This window comes from Salmo salar, chromosome 21, assembly GCF_965601325.2.
Source record: "Salmo salar chromosome 21, fSalSal1, whole genome shotgun sequence".
In the NCBI taxonomy this organism is placed as follows: Eukaryota; Metazoa; Chordata; class Actinopteri; order Salmoniformes; family Salmonidae; genus Salmo; species Salmo salar.
In genome coordinates, this window is record NC_138311.1 from 50822501 (window position 1) to 50839025 (window position 16525).

Here is a 16525-nt window from a genome sequence, read left to right on the forward strand (position 1 = left end):
TGCAGTGTTGACCCTTCTTTTTCAAGACTTCTGCAATCCACCCTGGCATGCTGTCAATTAACTTCTGGGCCACATCCTGACTAATGGCAGCCCGTTCTTGCATAATCAATGCTTGGAGTTTGTCAGAATTTGTGGGGTTTTGTTTGTCCACCCGCCTCTTGAGGATTAACCACAAGTTCTCAATGGGATTAAGGTCTGGGGAGTTTCCTGGCCATGGACCCAAAATATCGATGTTTTGTTCCCCGAGCCACTTAGTTATCACTTTTGCCTGTTCCTGGATGGTTGGGAGAAGGTGCTCTCGGAGGATGTGTTGGTACCATTCTTTATTCATGGCTGTGTTCTTAGGCAAAATTGTGAGTGAGCCCACTCCCTTGGCTGAGAAGCAACCCCACACATGAATGGTCTCAAGATGCTTTACTGTTGGCATGACACAGGACTGATGGTAGCGCTCACCTTGTCTTCTCCGGACAAGCTTTTTCCAGATGCCCCAAACAATCGGAAAGGGGATTCATCAGAGAAAATGACTTTACCCCAGCCCTCAGCAGTCCAATCCCTGTACATTTTGCAGAATATCAGTCTGTCCCTGATGTTTTTCCTGGAGAGAAGTGGCTTCTTTGCTGCCCTTCTTGACAACAGGCCATCCTCCAAAAGTCTTTGCCTCACTGTGCGTGCAGATGCACTCACACCTGCCTGCTGCCATTCCTGAGCAAGCTCTGTACTGGTGGTGCCCCGATCCCGCAGCGGAATCAACTTTAGGAGACGGTCCTGGTGCTTGCTGGACTTTCTCGGGTGCCCTGAAGCCTTCTTCATAACAATTGAACCTTGAAGTTCTTGATGATCCGATAAATGGTTGATTTAGGTGCAATCTTACTGGCAGCAATATCCTTGCCTGTGCAGCCCTTTTTGTGCAAAGCAATACTGACGGCACGTGTTTCCTTGCAGGTAACCATGGTTGACAGAGGAAGAACAATGATTCCAAGCACACCCTCCTTTTGAAGCTTCCCTTCCAGTCTGTTATTCGAACTCAATCAGCATGACAGAGTGATCTCCAGCCTTGTCCTCGTCAACACTCATACCTTTGTAAACGAGAGAATCACTGACATGATGTCAGCTGGTCCTTTTGTGGCAGGGCTGAAATGCAGTGGAAATGTTTTTGGGGGACTCAGTTCATTTAAATGGCAAATAGGGAATTTCCAATTAATTGCAATTCATCTGATCACTCTTCATAACATTCTGGAGTATATGCAAATTGCCATCATACAAACTGAGGCAGCAGACTTTGTGAAAATATATATTTGTGTCATCCTCAAAACTTTTGGCCACGACTGTATATAGTATGTATAAGCTGGAAGTAGAAGCCTAAGATATGTTGTCCATTAGTTTACTCCAATTAGTGGAGGGGTGGTAGGGTTAGGGGAACATAGTAAAGTGGAGGGGTGGTAGGGTTAGGGGAACATAGTAAAGTGGAGGGGTGGTAGGGTTAGGGGAACATAGTAAAGTGGAGGGGTGGTAGGGTTAGGGGAACATAGTAAAGTGGAGGGGTGGTAGGGTTAGGGGAACATAGTAAAGTGGAGGGGTGGTAGGGTTAGGGGAACATAGTAAAGTGGAGGGGTGGTAGGGTTAGGGGAACATAGTAAAGTGGAGGGGTGGTAGGGTTAGGGGAACATAGTAAAGGAAAATATAATCCAAAATCAAAATGACCTGACAGAGACACACAGACAAATGACAGGAGAGGAACCAATATCTGGTTCTTTCCCATAGTGGAAAGCTACAGTAAGAGATTTCCATGACCGTTTGCTGAAGCGCTCAATGCTTGGGCAGACTTCAACGGCTGGGTTTCCAGTAACAGCCTGGGCTCTGAGGTGGACATCTGACTCTCCCAGGATCACATGTCCGTATGTTAGCCTTGAGGAGCAATCAGCCTATAGATAATGTGCATGGAATCTGATGGTAGCAGTTAACTAACAAAGCAGACGTCTGACAGAGTGCTTGACAGGCTTTGCCATGGTGATAGGCACCACCTGACTTTACCATTGAGTCTGTCTGGTCTGTCTTGATCAGCACGTTATAGGAAACCTCAACTCCAGATGGACTCAAATGAAGAGAAATGTTCAAGTGATAAAAGCAGTTCAATCTGAAATCCTTTTTGCTTAAGGAGTTCTGCCTAGTAAGGAAGGCTGTGGTCTGGGTATTTATAAAACAAATAAATGTCTTGTCCTCAGAGTGCAAGAGATATTGAATCTAAAATGAGGAACGAGACCAGATTGAAACTGTTCACCTTGGATCCGGACACACAGGTTCGTAACTATCGAGTTTTCAGAAAGGCATTTGACAATCCCCCAGCTCCAAATGATGATTAAAATAAACTTAACCTCCGCTCTTTTTGTCTCTTTAGAAACTTGATTTCTCAGGAATTGAACCAGATATAAAGCAATATGAAGAAAAGTTTGGCAAGCGCATTTTGGTCAATTGCAATGACCTGGCCTTCAACCTGCAGAGCTGTGTAGAGGAGAATGACGAGGGACCAACAACAAACGTAAGACAGATCTCCTTCCCCTAGTTCTCCATGAGTCAGTGCTCAATGTGAGACAGATCTCCTTCCCCTAGTTCTCCATGAGTCAGTGCTCAATGTGAGACAGATCTCCTTCCCCTAGTTCTCCATGAGTCAGTGCTCAATGTGAGACAGATCTCCTTCCCCTAGTTCTCCATGAGTCAGTGCTCAATGTGAGACAGATCTCCTTCCCCTAGTTCTCCATGAGTCAGTGCTCAATGTGAGACAGATCTCCTTCCCCTAGTTCTCCATGAGTCAGTGCTCAATGTGAGACAGATCTCCTTCCCCTAGTTCTCCATGAGTCAGTGCTCAATGTGAGACAGATCTCCTTCCCCTAGTTCTCCATGAGTCAGTGCTCAATGTGAGACAGATCTCCTTCCCCTAGTTCTCCATGAGTCAGTGCTCAATGTGAGACAGATCTCCTTCCCCTAGTTCTCCATGAGTCAGTGCTCAATGTGAGACAGATCTCCTTCCCCTAGTTCTCCATGAGTCAGTGCTCAATGTGAGCCAGATCTCCTTCCCCTAGTTCTCCATGAGTCAGTGCTCAATGTGTACAGTCATACTATTGTTTTATAACCAGTATCTGCTCAGAACAATGGGTGAGTGACAAAGAGAGGGGTGGAGGGATCACATCTCTGGCGTATGTCATCACTGCTGTTTGTCTTTTTCGCGAGGGAGCTCTGGGTTAGTAACCCGCCGAGAGCCATAGTAATGGCGGAAGGCACTGTTTAATGGAGGGCAGGCAGCACAGCAGTCTGTCCATTACTGAGAGAACATGTCAACCTGTTCAGGTATACAGACCTGACATAGACAGAGATACACTGACCTGACAGAGATACACTGAAAGGCATTCAGCCAGTCTCTTGTCCAACTCATGAACCTTCTGTGGCATCACAGTATCATCTATAAATGGCAAAGACTAGCATTGTATTTAGTGTCATCCTCTACATGTGTTTACTACACCAGTTAAGACACTTTTCCTGTTGCTTCATTTCCAGGTGGAGCCGTTCTATGTGACCCTGTCGCTGTTCGACATCCAGAATAGCAGGAAGATCTCGTCAGACTTCCATGTGGACCTGAACCACCCGTCCGTCAGACAGCTGGTGGCCAACCCCAGCAGCCAGTACATGAACGGGGGTGGGGACGCCTTGCTGGGGGTGCAGAGGGGGGTCCACGGTCTGCCTGAGGAGGCCATGCTGTACCCCAGACAGGTGAAGAGATTATATTAATCTATATAGAATATTTTGAGATATTTATCTCTTTCAATATGACATGATTGATATACTTTAATTTAGCTACCTGTACAGATTTAGGTCTGCATATTAAATGTTTTTTAATGGTGTGTGGATGTTTTTGTCTGACCGTCATGTACAGCCAATAAACCGAAGAACCTTTAAAAAAATGTTTCACTCATACTCTTGTTTTCACTGTTGCTTTGTCTCGCCACAGGGAGTGTTCTCTGTAACGTGTCCACACCCAGATATCTTCCTGTTAGCTCGCATTGAGAAGGTCCTCCAGGGAGGAATCACACACTGTGCTGAGCCCTACATGAAGAGCTCAGACTCCACCAAGGTACGCTCTGTAGCAGGCCTCGGCATCACAAAACACAACAGTCAATTAGATTATTCCACATGATGAATGATAAAATCATACACATCGTAAGTGCTGTCTGGTTACAATAACACTCCACAAGCATTGGTTTTACAAGTCTGGTTCTGTTCTGTTATACGGAGAAGTAATGTGTTTTAATAGAGAAAATCTGAACTGCATTAGGGACCATTTTCAGGGTGTGTGTTTATGTTAGTGTGTGTACACGCTTGTGTATGTGTGTGTGTGTGTGTGTGTGTGTGTGTGTGTGTGTGTGTGTGTGTGTGTGTGTGTGTGTGTGTGTGTGTGTGTGTGTGTGTGTGTGTGTGTGTGTGTGTGTGTGTAGCTTGGCAGGCCTCAGAGCTAACTCAGTAGGATATGCTGGAGCCTGGAGTGCTGCCCATCACCCCTGTCTGTATTCTCAGACCAGAATGGACCACTCATACCCTGTTCCTTTCTCCCACCAGGTGGCACAGAAGGTTCTGAAAAATGCCAAATTGTCTTGCAGCCGGTTGGGCCAGTACAGGATGCCTTTTGGATGGGCCGCCAGGTACTGGACGGTTACTAACCTGAACTGAACTGATGTTTATAGTTCGAGGTTATTGAAAGATGTTTGACCTTTTGGAATATCTTGTCATTATTAGAGGAACTTGATAGTAGGTCTGCTTAGTATGGCATCGCTTTGACTAGTGTAAAATGTGATAAAAGACCTCAAGTTTATTTCCAGGCAAAATAAAGGTAGTGAGTTTCCATTTTTTTGACACTGGTAAATAGGGCTGTTGTGATGACTGTATTATCGCCACACCGGCAGTCATTCCACATGACCATTGAGTCACGGTAATCTCCTCTTATGTGCTCTGGACATGCGTTGGCAGTATCCAATTTACTAACTACCATCATGTCCTAATGGCCTGATACTCATGGCTTTATTGTCCCTCCATCAGGTACTAATGGCCTGCTACTCAGGGTTCTAGTGTCCCTCCATCGGCTCCTAATGGCCTGGTACTCAGGGCTCTATTGTCCCTCCATCGGGTCCTAATGGCCTAGTACTCAGAGCTCTATTGTCCCTCCATCAGGTACTAATGGCCTGGTACTCAGGGCTCTAATGTCCCCCCCATCAGGTCCTGATGGCCTGCTACTCAGGGCTCTATTGTCCCTCCATCGGGTCCTAATGGCCTAGTACTCAGAGCTCTATTGTCCCTCCATCAGGTACTAATGGCCTGGTACTCAGGGCTCTAATGTCCCCTCCATCAGGTCCTAATGGCCTAGTACTCAGGGCTATATTGTCCCTCCATCGGGTCCTAATGGCCTAGTATTCAGGGCTCTATTGTCCCTCCATCAGGTACTAATGGCCTGCTACTCAGGGCTCTAATGTCCCCCCCATCAGGTCCTGATGGCCTGCTACTCAGGGCTCTATTGTCCCTCCATCGGGTTCTAATGCCTAGTACTCAGGGCTCTATTGTCCCTCCATCAGGTCCTAATGGCCTAGTACTCAGGACTCTATTGTCCCTCCATCGGGTGGTAATGGCCTAGTACTCAGAGCTCTATTGTCCCTCCATCAGGTACTAATGGCCTGGTACTCAAGGCTCTATTGCCCCTCCATCAGGTCCTAATGACCTAGTATTCAGGGCTCTATTGTCCCTCCATCAGGTACTAATGGCCTGCTACTCAGGGCTCTATTGTCCCTCTAACATCAATGCAATTTCAATTTAAAAAAAGAAATTCAACAACAGGTTGAAAACTGAGTGGAAAACATGGTCATTGTGGATGTTGTTTCAAAGCCTAACACAATTAAATGGCCAGGGCTTTCTAATGTGATGATTCATTCAAAACACCCATGAAGATAATGCATACGCGTAGACCTACATATCAGCCCGACACAATTTTTTTTTTAACCTGAATTAAAATAATAATTGTGTCGTTATACAATACATAGCCTACCGCATATTAAAACTTTATTTTTTTAAGTATTTGGTACATACTTAGTCTAGCCTATACACCAAAATGAAACACATTCTACTAATCACCTCTTGAGTGTGGACTGTATTATTATGCATACTAGATGGACTGGTTACCTTGTGCTATATTCCAAAATGTCGATTCATGAGTCTGGGAGAGAAGGTGTAGGCCTAGGCAATGCTGTTGGTTCATTGATTGTGCAGGGTGGCTAAGCCTACAATTATAGTGTATTTGTATTTGATTTTGAATAGCCTAGTAATAGGGAATTTCTTTTTTCTTTTTCATAATTAATAGGCTGACACATTACCTTTTGCTACAGAATATCTCATCACTATGTGTTTTCATCTCCCCCTCTCTCTCCTTCATTCCTTTCTCCAGCGCACAGAGGGGCTGTCAACAGTTTAATTAAATATATTTTGTTGTGAAAATATGTTACTATTCATGTTCCCGAACCGATATATCACTTGGTTTCCCAAATTAAGCACTGGGTAGCTGCAAGAACAGGGGTTGGAGAGCCCATGGCACACAGAGTTTAGGCGGAATATCACCTGTCGTGCAGCGAGAGGCTCCTTAAACAGTGGTTGATGCGTGGAGTGAATTAAGGGTTGTTCAAAGCCCAGACATTTCTATATACAGTCCTGTGTGAAAGCAGAGTGTTGATGGTTGCTACTAAAAAGAGGAGGATCCCAGGTGCTACGATATTTATACCGAAATAGCCGACTCTGTATGACTGAAAAACGAACCGGCGGGGAAAGCGGCCTCCATTTGCTATTCGAGTGCATATGGATGACAGGTCTTTTATCCCCTGTTCCTGTTCCTGCCCCTGTTCCTGCCCCTGTTCCTGTTCCTGCCCCTGTTCCTGTTCCTGCCCCTGTTCCTGTTCCTGCCCCTGTTCCTGCCCCTGTTCCTGTTCCTGCCCCCTGCCCCTGTTCCTGTTCCTGTTCCTGCCCCTGTTCCTGCCCCTGTTCCTGTTCCTGCCCCTGCCCCTGTTCCTGTTCCTGCCCCTGTCCCTGTTCCTGCCCCTGCCCCTGCCCCTGTCCCTGTTCCTGTTCCTGCCCCTGCCCCTGTTCCTGCCGCTGCCCCTGTTCCTGCCCCTGCCCCTGTTCCTGTTCCTGCCCCTGTTCTTGTTCCTGCCCCTGGTCCTGCCCCTGCCCTTGTTCCTGTTCCTGCCCCTGCCCCTGTTCCTGCCGCTGCCCCTGTTCCTGCCCCTGCCCCTGTTCCTGCCCCTGCCCCTGCCCCTGTTCCTGTTCCTGCCCCTGTTCCTGCCCCTGCCCCTGTTCCTGCCCCTGCCCCTGTTCCTGTTCCTGCCCCTGTTCTTGTTCCTGCCCCTGTTCCTGCCCCTGCCCCTGCCCCTGTTCCTGCCCCTGTTCTTGTTCCTGTTCCTGCCCATTTGATAATGGGCCATTCTAAATCAAAACTAATTTGACGTATTAGTAAAGACAAGATTGAGAAAATTGAGAATAGTCTGATGGGTGAAAATAGGATCACTTGATGAGAGAACAGCTGTGCAGCCTGAGGCAAGGGACAGAGCACAAACTTTTTTTTTGTGACTCATCAATAGTCTATAGTCGTATCATGCAGCCCATATATGTTTTGATTTCTAAGGCATTCTAAGATTTGTATCATTCACAACTAAAGTTGCCAAATAACTCTAAATAACCCCCTCTGAGATCAAGCCCAGACCAGTGAAACCCCCCTCTGAGATCAAGCCCAGACCAGTGGAAACCCCCTCTGAGATCTAGCCCAGACCAGTCGAAACCCCCATTGAGATCTAGTCCAAACCAGTGGAAACCCCCTCTGAGATCTAGCCTAGACCAGTGGAAACCCCCTCTGAGATCTAGCCCAGACCAGTGGAAAACCCCTCTGAGATCTAGCCCAGACCAGTGAAAACCCACTCTGAGATCTAGCCCAGACCAGTGGAAACCCCCTCTGAGATCTAGCCCAGACCAGTGGAAAACCCCTCTGAGATCTAGCCCAGACCAGTGAAAACCCCCTCTGAGATCTAGCCCAGACCAGTGGAAACCCCCTCTGAGATCTAGCCCAGACCAGTGGAAACCCCCTCTGAGATCTAGCCCAGACAGACCAGTGGAAACCCCCTCTGAGATCTAGCCCAGACCAGTGGAAACCCCCTCTGAGATCTAGCCCAAACCAGTGGAAACCCCCTCTGAGATCTAGCCCAGACCAGTGGAAACCCCCTCTGAGATCAAGCCCAGACCAGTGAAAACCCCCTCTGAGATCTAGCCCAGACCAGTGAAAACCCCCTCTGAGATCTAGCCCAGACCAGTGGAAACCCCCTCTGAGATCTGGCCCAGACCAGTGGAAACCACCTCTGAGATCTAGCCCAGACCAGTGGAAACCCCCTCTGAGATCTAGCCCAGACCAGTGGAAACCCCCTCTGAGATCAAGCCCAGACCAGTGGAAACCCCCTCTGAGATCTAGCCCAGACCAGTGGAAACCCCCTCTGAGATCTAGCCCAGACCAGTGGAAACCCCCTCTGAGATCAAGCCCAGACCAGTGGAAACCCCCTCTGAGATCTAGCCCAGACCAGTGGAAACCCCCTCTGAGATCTAGCCCAGACCAGCAGAGCTTTGTCCAGAGAACTACTGGAAACAGACCTGTCATTTTTGATTCTCATTTCTCCTTCCCTGCAGGCCTCTGTTCAAAGATGCATCGGGGACGTTGGACAAAAGTGGTCGTTTCTCTGCCATCTACAGACAGGACAGTAACAAGTTGTCCAACGACGACATGTTTAAACTGCTGGCTGACTTCAGAAAGTTAGTAACCTCCTACTGTCTGCATTCTTTGCTGACTTTGGTTCATCGTACAAGTACATCGCATCACATTGAGAATATAGAATTTATTCTTGTTTAGTCTGAATGATTAAAGTGTTATAACAGTGGGTATTTCGTAAGCTGATTCCCATAGGCAGGTTTTTTTTGGCTGAAGAGATTCTCTTTCACAATGAAAGCCTGTACCGCAGATGTTTTCTCACCTTTACAAACGTTTGGTTTCTCCTCTTGGGCTCTGTCTGTTCACAGGGTAGTTTCCAGGCAGTTTGCCTGTTTTCCATCAGATCCTCCTAGGTAGATGATAACAAAGGCATTAACCAGTACTTATTATGCTTCTTCTCCCTAGGCCAGAGAAGATGGCCAAGCTCCCTGTAATCTTAGGAAACCTAGATGTTACCATTGATGATGTTGCCCCTGACTTGACAAGTAAGCCCTCCAAATTCAACATACACTGGGAACGTGAAAGATGGAAGCTGTTTCTCTTCAACTCAGATTGGTCTGATTGTCTGTCGGCTATTTATTTGTCTCCCCCCCCCCCCCCCCCGTCTCTGTCGCTGTGTGTAGATTGTATTAGCTCATCCTATATTCCTGTGAAGACTTTTGATAGCAGTGAGAAGACGAACATCTACTTTGAGGTGGAGGAGTTTGTTCCCTACATAGCCAAGTGCTCCCAGCCGTTCACCATCTACAACAATCACCTCTATGTCTACCCCAAGCACCTGAAGTACGACAGCCAAAAATCCTTCGCGAAGGTATAGTCACAAAGGCACAAACTGCTCAGTTTGATCAGGATACACAGATCTCATGTGGCTAGATGTTTTTTTTGTTTTTTTATTAAAATTTAACCTTTACTTAACTAGGCAAGTCAGTTAATAACAAATTCTTATTTACAATGGCGGCCTACCTCGGCCAAACCCGGACGACGCTGGGCCAATTGTGAGGCACCCTATGGTGACTCCCAATTACGGCCGGATGTGATACAGCCAGGATTCAAACCAGTGTGTCTGTAGTGACGCCTCTTGCACTGACATTCAGTGCCTTAAACCACTGCTCCACTTGGGAGCCTAAAAAGATACTTGATTACATGTAACAATCTGTCACGAGAGACTACTAAATATCATGATATTACTTTTCCAACTTTACTATAAATGTGTCCAGCAGAAATGTGTTTCCCTCCAGCATCTCCACGTGGGTCAGCTTTTATTCTGTTTATTCTGTCTGCGCTCTCCTCAGGCTAGAAACATAGCTGTCTGCATTGAGTTCAAGGACTCTGATGAAGAGGAGGCTGTTTCGCTCAAGGTAAGCTACTACTCATATGACTCCTTCTCAGCAGAGTTCATCGGACGCCACAGTGTCGTTTGGTACAAGAGGAACAGTATACCACTTAGGGGAATAACATGTTATTTTTCCTTTATTTAACTAGGCAAGTCAGTTAAGAATAAATTCTTATTTTCAATGACGACCTAGGAACAGTGGGTTAACTGCCTTGTTCAGGGGCAGAATGACAGATCTTTACCTTGTCAGCTCGGGGATTCAATCTTTCAACCTTTCGGTTACTGGTCCAACGCTCTAACCACTAGGCTACCTGCCACCCCAGGTAGCCTAATAACAAAATGATTGTTATTATTACCCACAGTGCATCTATGGTCGACCAGGAGGACCCCTGTTTACAGAGAATGCCTCTGCTGCAGTATTACATCACCAGCACAGCCCAGAGTTTTATGATGAGGTACTGATGGGATTTTCTATTTGATTTAATTCACGCTCTCAGTCGACCAGGCTGAATCATGCAGAATGCACAGTTCCATTTGAAACAATACTTTAGAGTAAGTAGTGAGTAGACGAAGCAGTGGCAGCGTGTATTCTAACCCTGAGCGTTCCTCTTCCTGTTCCTCAGTTTAAGATTGAGCTACCCACTCAGCTCAATGAGAAGCACCATCTGCTGTTCACCTTCTTCCACGTCAGCTGTGACAGCAACAGCAAGGCCAGCACCAAGAAGAGAGACGTGGTGGAGACACAAGGTAGACACCAGACCCAGGATACAGACCCATGTAACTCAGGCCCACATCCAGTCTTAAGCCATCCAAATGAATTCTCCCCAGTATAATGATGGATGATTTGTGCCTGTGCCAGTTTCCATTCTTCCCTATTCTCCCAGTGCTGGGTCACTGTTATGTATGACACTGTCTGTAAGCTGACTGCCAGTCCTGTCTCTCATTGTCCTTGTCTGTCCTCAGTGGGTTACGCCTGGCTCCCTCTGCTGAAGGATGGCAGGGTGATCATGAATGAGAGTCACGTCCCCGTGGCTGCCAACCTGCCCACTGGCTACCTCAGCTGTCAAGAGGTTGTCAGCAAGGTAGCTCTCCCTTCAGACACACACACAAGACACACACACACACACACAAGACACACATACACACACACACAGTCTTGCACAGCTAACCTTGTGGGGACATACAATTCAGTCCCATTCAAAATCCTATTTTTCCTAACCCCTAAACCTAACCATAACCCTAACCTTAACCTTAACCCAAAAACCTAACCTTAACCCTAAACCTAACCCTAGCTCCTAACCCTAAACCTAATTCTAACACTAATTCTAACCTTAACCCTAAACCCCCTAGAAATAGTATTTGACCTCGGGGGGACTAACAAAATGTCCCCAGTTGGTCAAATTTTTTGTTCTGGTTCCCACAAGTATAGTTAAACACGCCCACACAAGACACACACACACACACACACACACACACACACACACACACACACACACCACACACACACACACACACACACACACACACACACACACACACACACACACACACACACACACACACACACTATTGCTTCCTTTCCCTTTTCCGTGGCTCCTTTACTTTATCACCACACATCTGAAAGAACATAAGTTTTAAAGAAAACGGATTTAAACCAATCCAGTCATTTTCTATCACTAAAATGTAACCTGTAAGTGTCTGTGAAAGAAAGTAGTGGAGGAAAGAGAGAGCCACAGAACCTTTCTGAGTGGTACGCTGCCTTACAAGGGGCTTGTTGTCTGCCTCAAGGTTGTGTGAGATATCATTATCTCAGCCAATCAGGGGAAGTGAAAGCACACAGCAGTGAGACTTAACAATGTTCAGCTAATTGCGTGAGAATACATGGCTGAGTTAATGACTGGTGTTTAGTTGTTTCAACTTGAGCTTTAATTCTCTTCTTTGTATTGTATTGTATCCACCTAGAGTACACTAAATGCCTTTACTTTACTATACTGTAGGTTGATCCAAAACACCACCTTTGTAGTATGATAACCAGTGACTTTGTTTTTAGTATTGATAAAATATGTCCTATGTCACATGCAGCAGCATCCTGAAATCAAATGGGTGGATGGAGGCAAGCCTTTGTTCAAGGTGTCCACTCACCTCGTCTCCACTGTGTACACTCAGGTTAGTTTCATTTCTCAGATTAGTTGTGACGTAGCTGATACAGGGTTTTTAAATGCATGATCTCCACCGTCTCTTCTGGACATCTTGTTTTCTCTAACTTCTATACTTCTCCTCTCTGTAGGATCAACATTTGCACAATTTCTTTGGTCACTGTCAGAGCACAGAGTCTGCAGCCCAGGTGGCAGGAGGAGAGCTGGTCAAGTATCTGAAGGTAAAGCATTGTCAGTGACGGTGGCACCTCCGTGGGCATGACCAGGATGTGTGGAGACATGTCTGACTGGGGTCTGAAAGACATGACACCTGTTGTTGTACGCTGAATAGGGTGGCTTGAGAGAAAACACGTTAATATATCCATTCTGTCTCTCAATCTCTCTCGATCTCCCTCCCTCCCTCACCTGTCACCCATCACTCTCTCTCTCTGCCATCCAGGCTGTCTGATTTACCCAGGATGTTTATATATCAGTGCTTGTTTACTCAGACCTGGGTGGGACAATGCTAGCATTACCCTCGGCTCCAGTCCACAGGTGCTCTCTCCATTTCCCCCCCCTGAACACTGACATGAGCAGAGACACATATTCAGATGAATCTCTGGGGTGCTCGTGGAAACACACTATTCCACACAAACAATGGTCACCCAAGGCCAGGTCTAGCAGAGAGAGTTTCCCTGGCAGGTTGTCAGATAACTTGGCAGGCCTTGGCCCGTACGGAGTGATGCACCAATGGGCCGCTCAGGAACTAACTCGTAGGTGTGTGTGATTAACATGCTTGTTCTCAGGTGTGTCCTGTTATTCTTTGCTGTTTCCGTTTCCTCTTACGCAACTGTGTGTTTGGTTTCCGCCCCTCTTGGTGAGACGTAACTTTCACCTCCTCATCAGAGACTGATTAGAGCCGGCTTTGGAGTGCATGTTTACTGTACGCCACCAAGCACTTAGATTGAAGCTGTTTCTAATTTCATCTCTCTTTGCGAATAATTTTAACATAAGTCAGTTCTGTTAATGCAGTTAAGCCTGTCTTTGATGTGCTTCTGGATGACATTCTGCAGGATCAGCATTTTGACTCAGGGAAATACAAGGCCTTCAGCGTGTTAGTAACCCTATTCTCTTCCCTCCTCAGAGTCTACACGCTATGGAGAGTTCTGTGATGATACACTTCCTGCCCACCACTCTCAACCAGCTCTTCCGTGTGTTGACCAGTGCCACCCATGAGGAGGTGGCTGTCAACGTCACCAAGTCAGTAGTGTTAGTCTGTGTCCCAAAATGGCACCCTATTCCTCCACAGGCCTCTGGTCAAAAGTAGTGCACTATATAGGGAATAGAGTGCCACTTGGGAGACTCCCATAGACATATGTTCTAATTGGATTCTCTGTGAGTATTGACCTGCTCTTACATATGCTTTCTGGCCCTTTCAGAGTCATGATTCACATTGTTTCCCAGTGCCACGAAGAGGGGCTGGAACACTACCTGCGATCATATGTCAAGGTAAGCATGGTACTGGTCCATTTATAGTATGTCAAGGTAAGCTTGGTACTGGTCCATTTGTAATATCTATTTTGGTATTTGGTATTTTATTAGGATCCCCATTAGCTCTTGCAAAAGCAGCAGACAAGAAGATAAGAACAGCTCAAGGACAGAACTACATATTTTTTTAAAGGCACATGTAGCCTACATATCAAAGCATACACACAAACTATATAGGTCAAGTAGGGGAGAGGCATTGTGCCGCGAGGTGTTGCTTTATCTGTTTTTTTTTAACCAGGTTTGCTGTTTATTTGAGCATGAGATGGAAGGAAGTTCCATGCAATAAGGGCTCGATATAATAATATACGCTTTCTTGAATTTGTTCTGGATCTGGGGACTATGAAAAGACCCCTGGTGGCATGTCTGGTGGGATAAGTGTGTGTGTCAGAGCTGTGTGTAAATTGACTATGCAAACAATTTGGGATTTTCAACACATTAATGTTTCTTATAAAAAGAAGAAGTGATGCAGTCAGTCTCTCCTCAACTCTTAGCCAAGAGAGACTGGCATGCATAGTATTTATATCAGCCCTCTGATTACATTTAAGAGCAAAACGTGCCACTCTGTTCTGGGCTAGCTGCAGCTTAACTACAGTGGCTTGCGAAAGTATTCACCCCCCTTGGCATTTTGGGGTATGTCTCTATAAACATCTAGCCACTGGGATTTTTGCCCATTCTTCAAGACAAAACTGCTCCAGCTCCTTCAAGTTGGACGGGTTCTGCTGGTGTACAGTAATCTTTAAGTCATACCACAGATTCTCAATTGGATTGAGGTCTGGGCTTTGTCTAGGCCATTCCAAGACTTTTAAATGTTTCCCCTTAAACCACTCGAGTGTTGCTTTAGCAGTACGCTTCGGGTCATTGTCCTGCTGTTTGTCTTATCTGGAAGAGACTGACTGCATCACTTCTTCTTTTTATAAGAAACATTAATGTGTTGAAAATCCCAAATTGTTTGCATAGTCAACTTACACACACACAGCTCTGACAGACACACTTATTATGCTTCACTGTGGGGATGGTGTTCTCGGGGTGATGAGAGGTGTTGGGTTTGCGCCAGACATAGCGTTTTCCTTGATGGCCAAAAAGCTACATTTTAGTCTCATCTGACCAGAGCACCTTCTCCCATATGTTTGGGGAGTCTCCGACATGCCTTTTGGCGAACACCAAACGTGTTTGCTTATTTTTTTCTTTAAGGAATGGCTTTTTTTCTGGCCACTCTTCCGTAAAGCCCAGCTCTGTGGAGTGTACGGCTTAAAATGGTCCTATGGACAGATACTCCAAGGTCCGCTGTGGAGCTTTGCAGCTCCTTCAGGGTTATCTTTGGTCTCTTTGTTGCATCTCTGATTAATACCCTCCTTGCCTGGTCCGTGAGTTTTGGTGGGCGGCCCTCTCTTGGCAGGTTTGTTGTGGTGCCATATTCTTTCCATTTTTTAATAATGGATTTAATGGTGCTCCGTGGGATGTTCAAAGTTTCGGATATTTTTTTACAACCCAATCCTGATCTGTACTTCTCCACAACTTTGTCCCTGACCTGTTTGGAGAGCACCTTGATCTTCATGGTGCCACTTGCTTGGTGGTGCCCCTTGCTTAGTGGTGTTGTAGACTCTGGGGCTTTTCAGAACAGGTGTATATATACTGAGATCATGTGACAGATCATGTGACACTTAGGTGGACTTTATTTAACTAACTGTGTGACTTCTGAGGGTAATTGGTTGCACTAGATCTTATTTAGGGGCTTCATAGCAAAGGGGGTGAATACATATGCACGCACCACTTTTCAGTTACATTTTTTTTGTTGCATTTTTTGAAACAAGGAATTTTTTTTTTTCACTTCACCAATTTGGACTATTTTGTGTATGTCCCTTACATGAAATCCAAATAAAAATCAATTACAGGTTGTAATGCAGCAAATAGGAAAAACGCCGAGGGGGATGAATACTTTTTCAAGGCCCTGTAGGTCTTTCCTTGCCGCACTGGACCACACGACTAGACAATAATCAAGATTAGACAAAACTGGAGCCTACAGAACTTGCTTTTTGGAGTGTGGTGTCAAAAAAGCAGAGCATCTCTTTATTACGGCCAGACCTCTCCCCATCTTTACAACCATTGAATCTAAATGTTTTGACCATGACAGTTTGCAATCTAAGGTAACACCAAGTCATTTAGTCTCCTCAACTTTTTCAACAGCCACACCATTCATTACCAGATTCAGCTGAGATCTAGAACTATGGGAGTGATTGGTACCAAATACAATGCTGTTAGTTTTAGAGATGTTCAGGACCAGTTTATTACTGGCCACCCATTCCAAAACAGACTGCAACTCTTTGTTAAGGGTTTCAGTGACTCCATTAGCTGTGGTTGCTGATGCGTATATGGTTGAATCATAAGCATACATGGACACACATGCTTTGTTTAATGCCAGTGGCAGGTCATTGATAAAAATAGAAAAGAGTAGAGGGCCTAGAGAGCTGCCCTGCGGTACACCACACTTTACATGTTTGACATTAGAGAAGCTTCCATTAAACATAACCCTCTGAGTTCTACATTTACATTACATTTTACATTTTAGTCATTTAGCAGACACTCTTATCCAGAGCGACTTACAGTAGTGAATGCATACATTTCATCCCGTACTGGTCCCCCGTGGGAATCAAACCCACAACCCTGGCATTGCAAACACCATGC

At 45.9% G+C, this 16525-nt stretch overlaps 1 protein-coding gene across 3 annotated transcripts in view; it reads left to right on the plus strand.

Moving 5' to 3' along the window:
* The window catches only part of LOC106582455 (dedicator of cytokinesis protein 9), a 192014-nt gene that overhangs the window by 120526 nt on the left and 54963 nt on the right, over positions 1 to 16525 (plus strand). For 2 of the 3 annotated variants that reach the window (XM_014165582.3, XM_014165587.3), the window contains exons 10-25: positions 2223 to 2297; positions 2396 to 2536; positions 3550 to 3762; positions 4001 to 4123; positions 4606 to 4688; positions 8749 to 8871; positions 9233 to 9312; positions 9451 to 9638; positions 10120 to 10185; positions 10523 to 10615; positions 10784 to 10907; positions 11124 to 11242; positions 12243 to 12326; positions 12448 to 12537; positions 13440 to 13555; positions 13735 to 13804. In XM_014165582.3, the coding sequence (XP_014021057.2) occupies positions 2223 to 2297; positions 2396 to 2536; positions 3550 to 3762; positions 4001 to 4123; positions 4606 to 4688; positions 8749 to 8871; positions 9233 to 9312; positions 9451 to 9638; positions 10120 to 10185; positions 10523 to 10615; positions 10784 to 10907; positions 11124 to 11242; positions 12243 to 12326; positions 12448 to 12537; positions 13440 to 13555; positions 13735 to 13804 (1788 nt within the window). The remainder of the gene's footprint in view (positions 1 to 2222; positions 2298 to 2395; positions 2537 to 3549; positions 3763 to 4000; positions 4124 to 4605; positions 4689 to 8748; positions 8872 to 9232; positions 9313 to 9450; positions 9639 to 10119; positions 10186 to 10522; positions 10616 to 10783; positions 10908 to 11123; positions 11243 to 12242; positions 12327 to 12447; positions 12538 to 13439; positions 13556 to 13734; positions 13805 to 16525) is intronic. The other variant, XM_082967226.1, reaches the window with a different exon arrangement.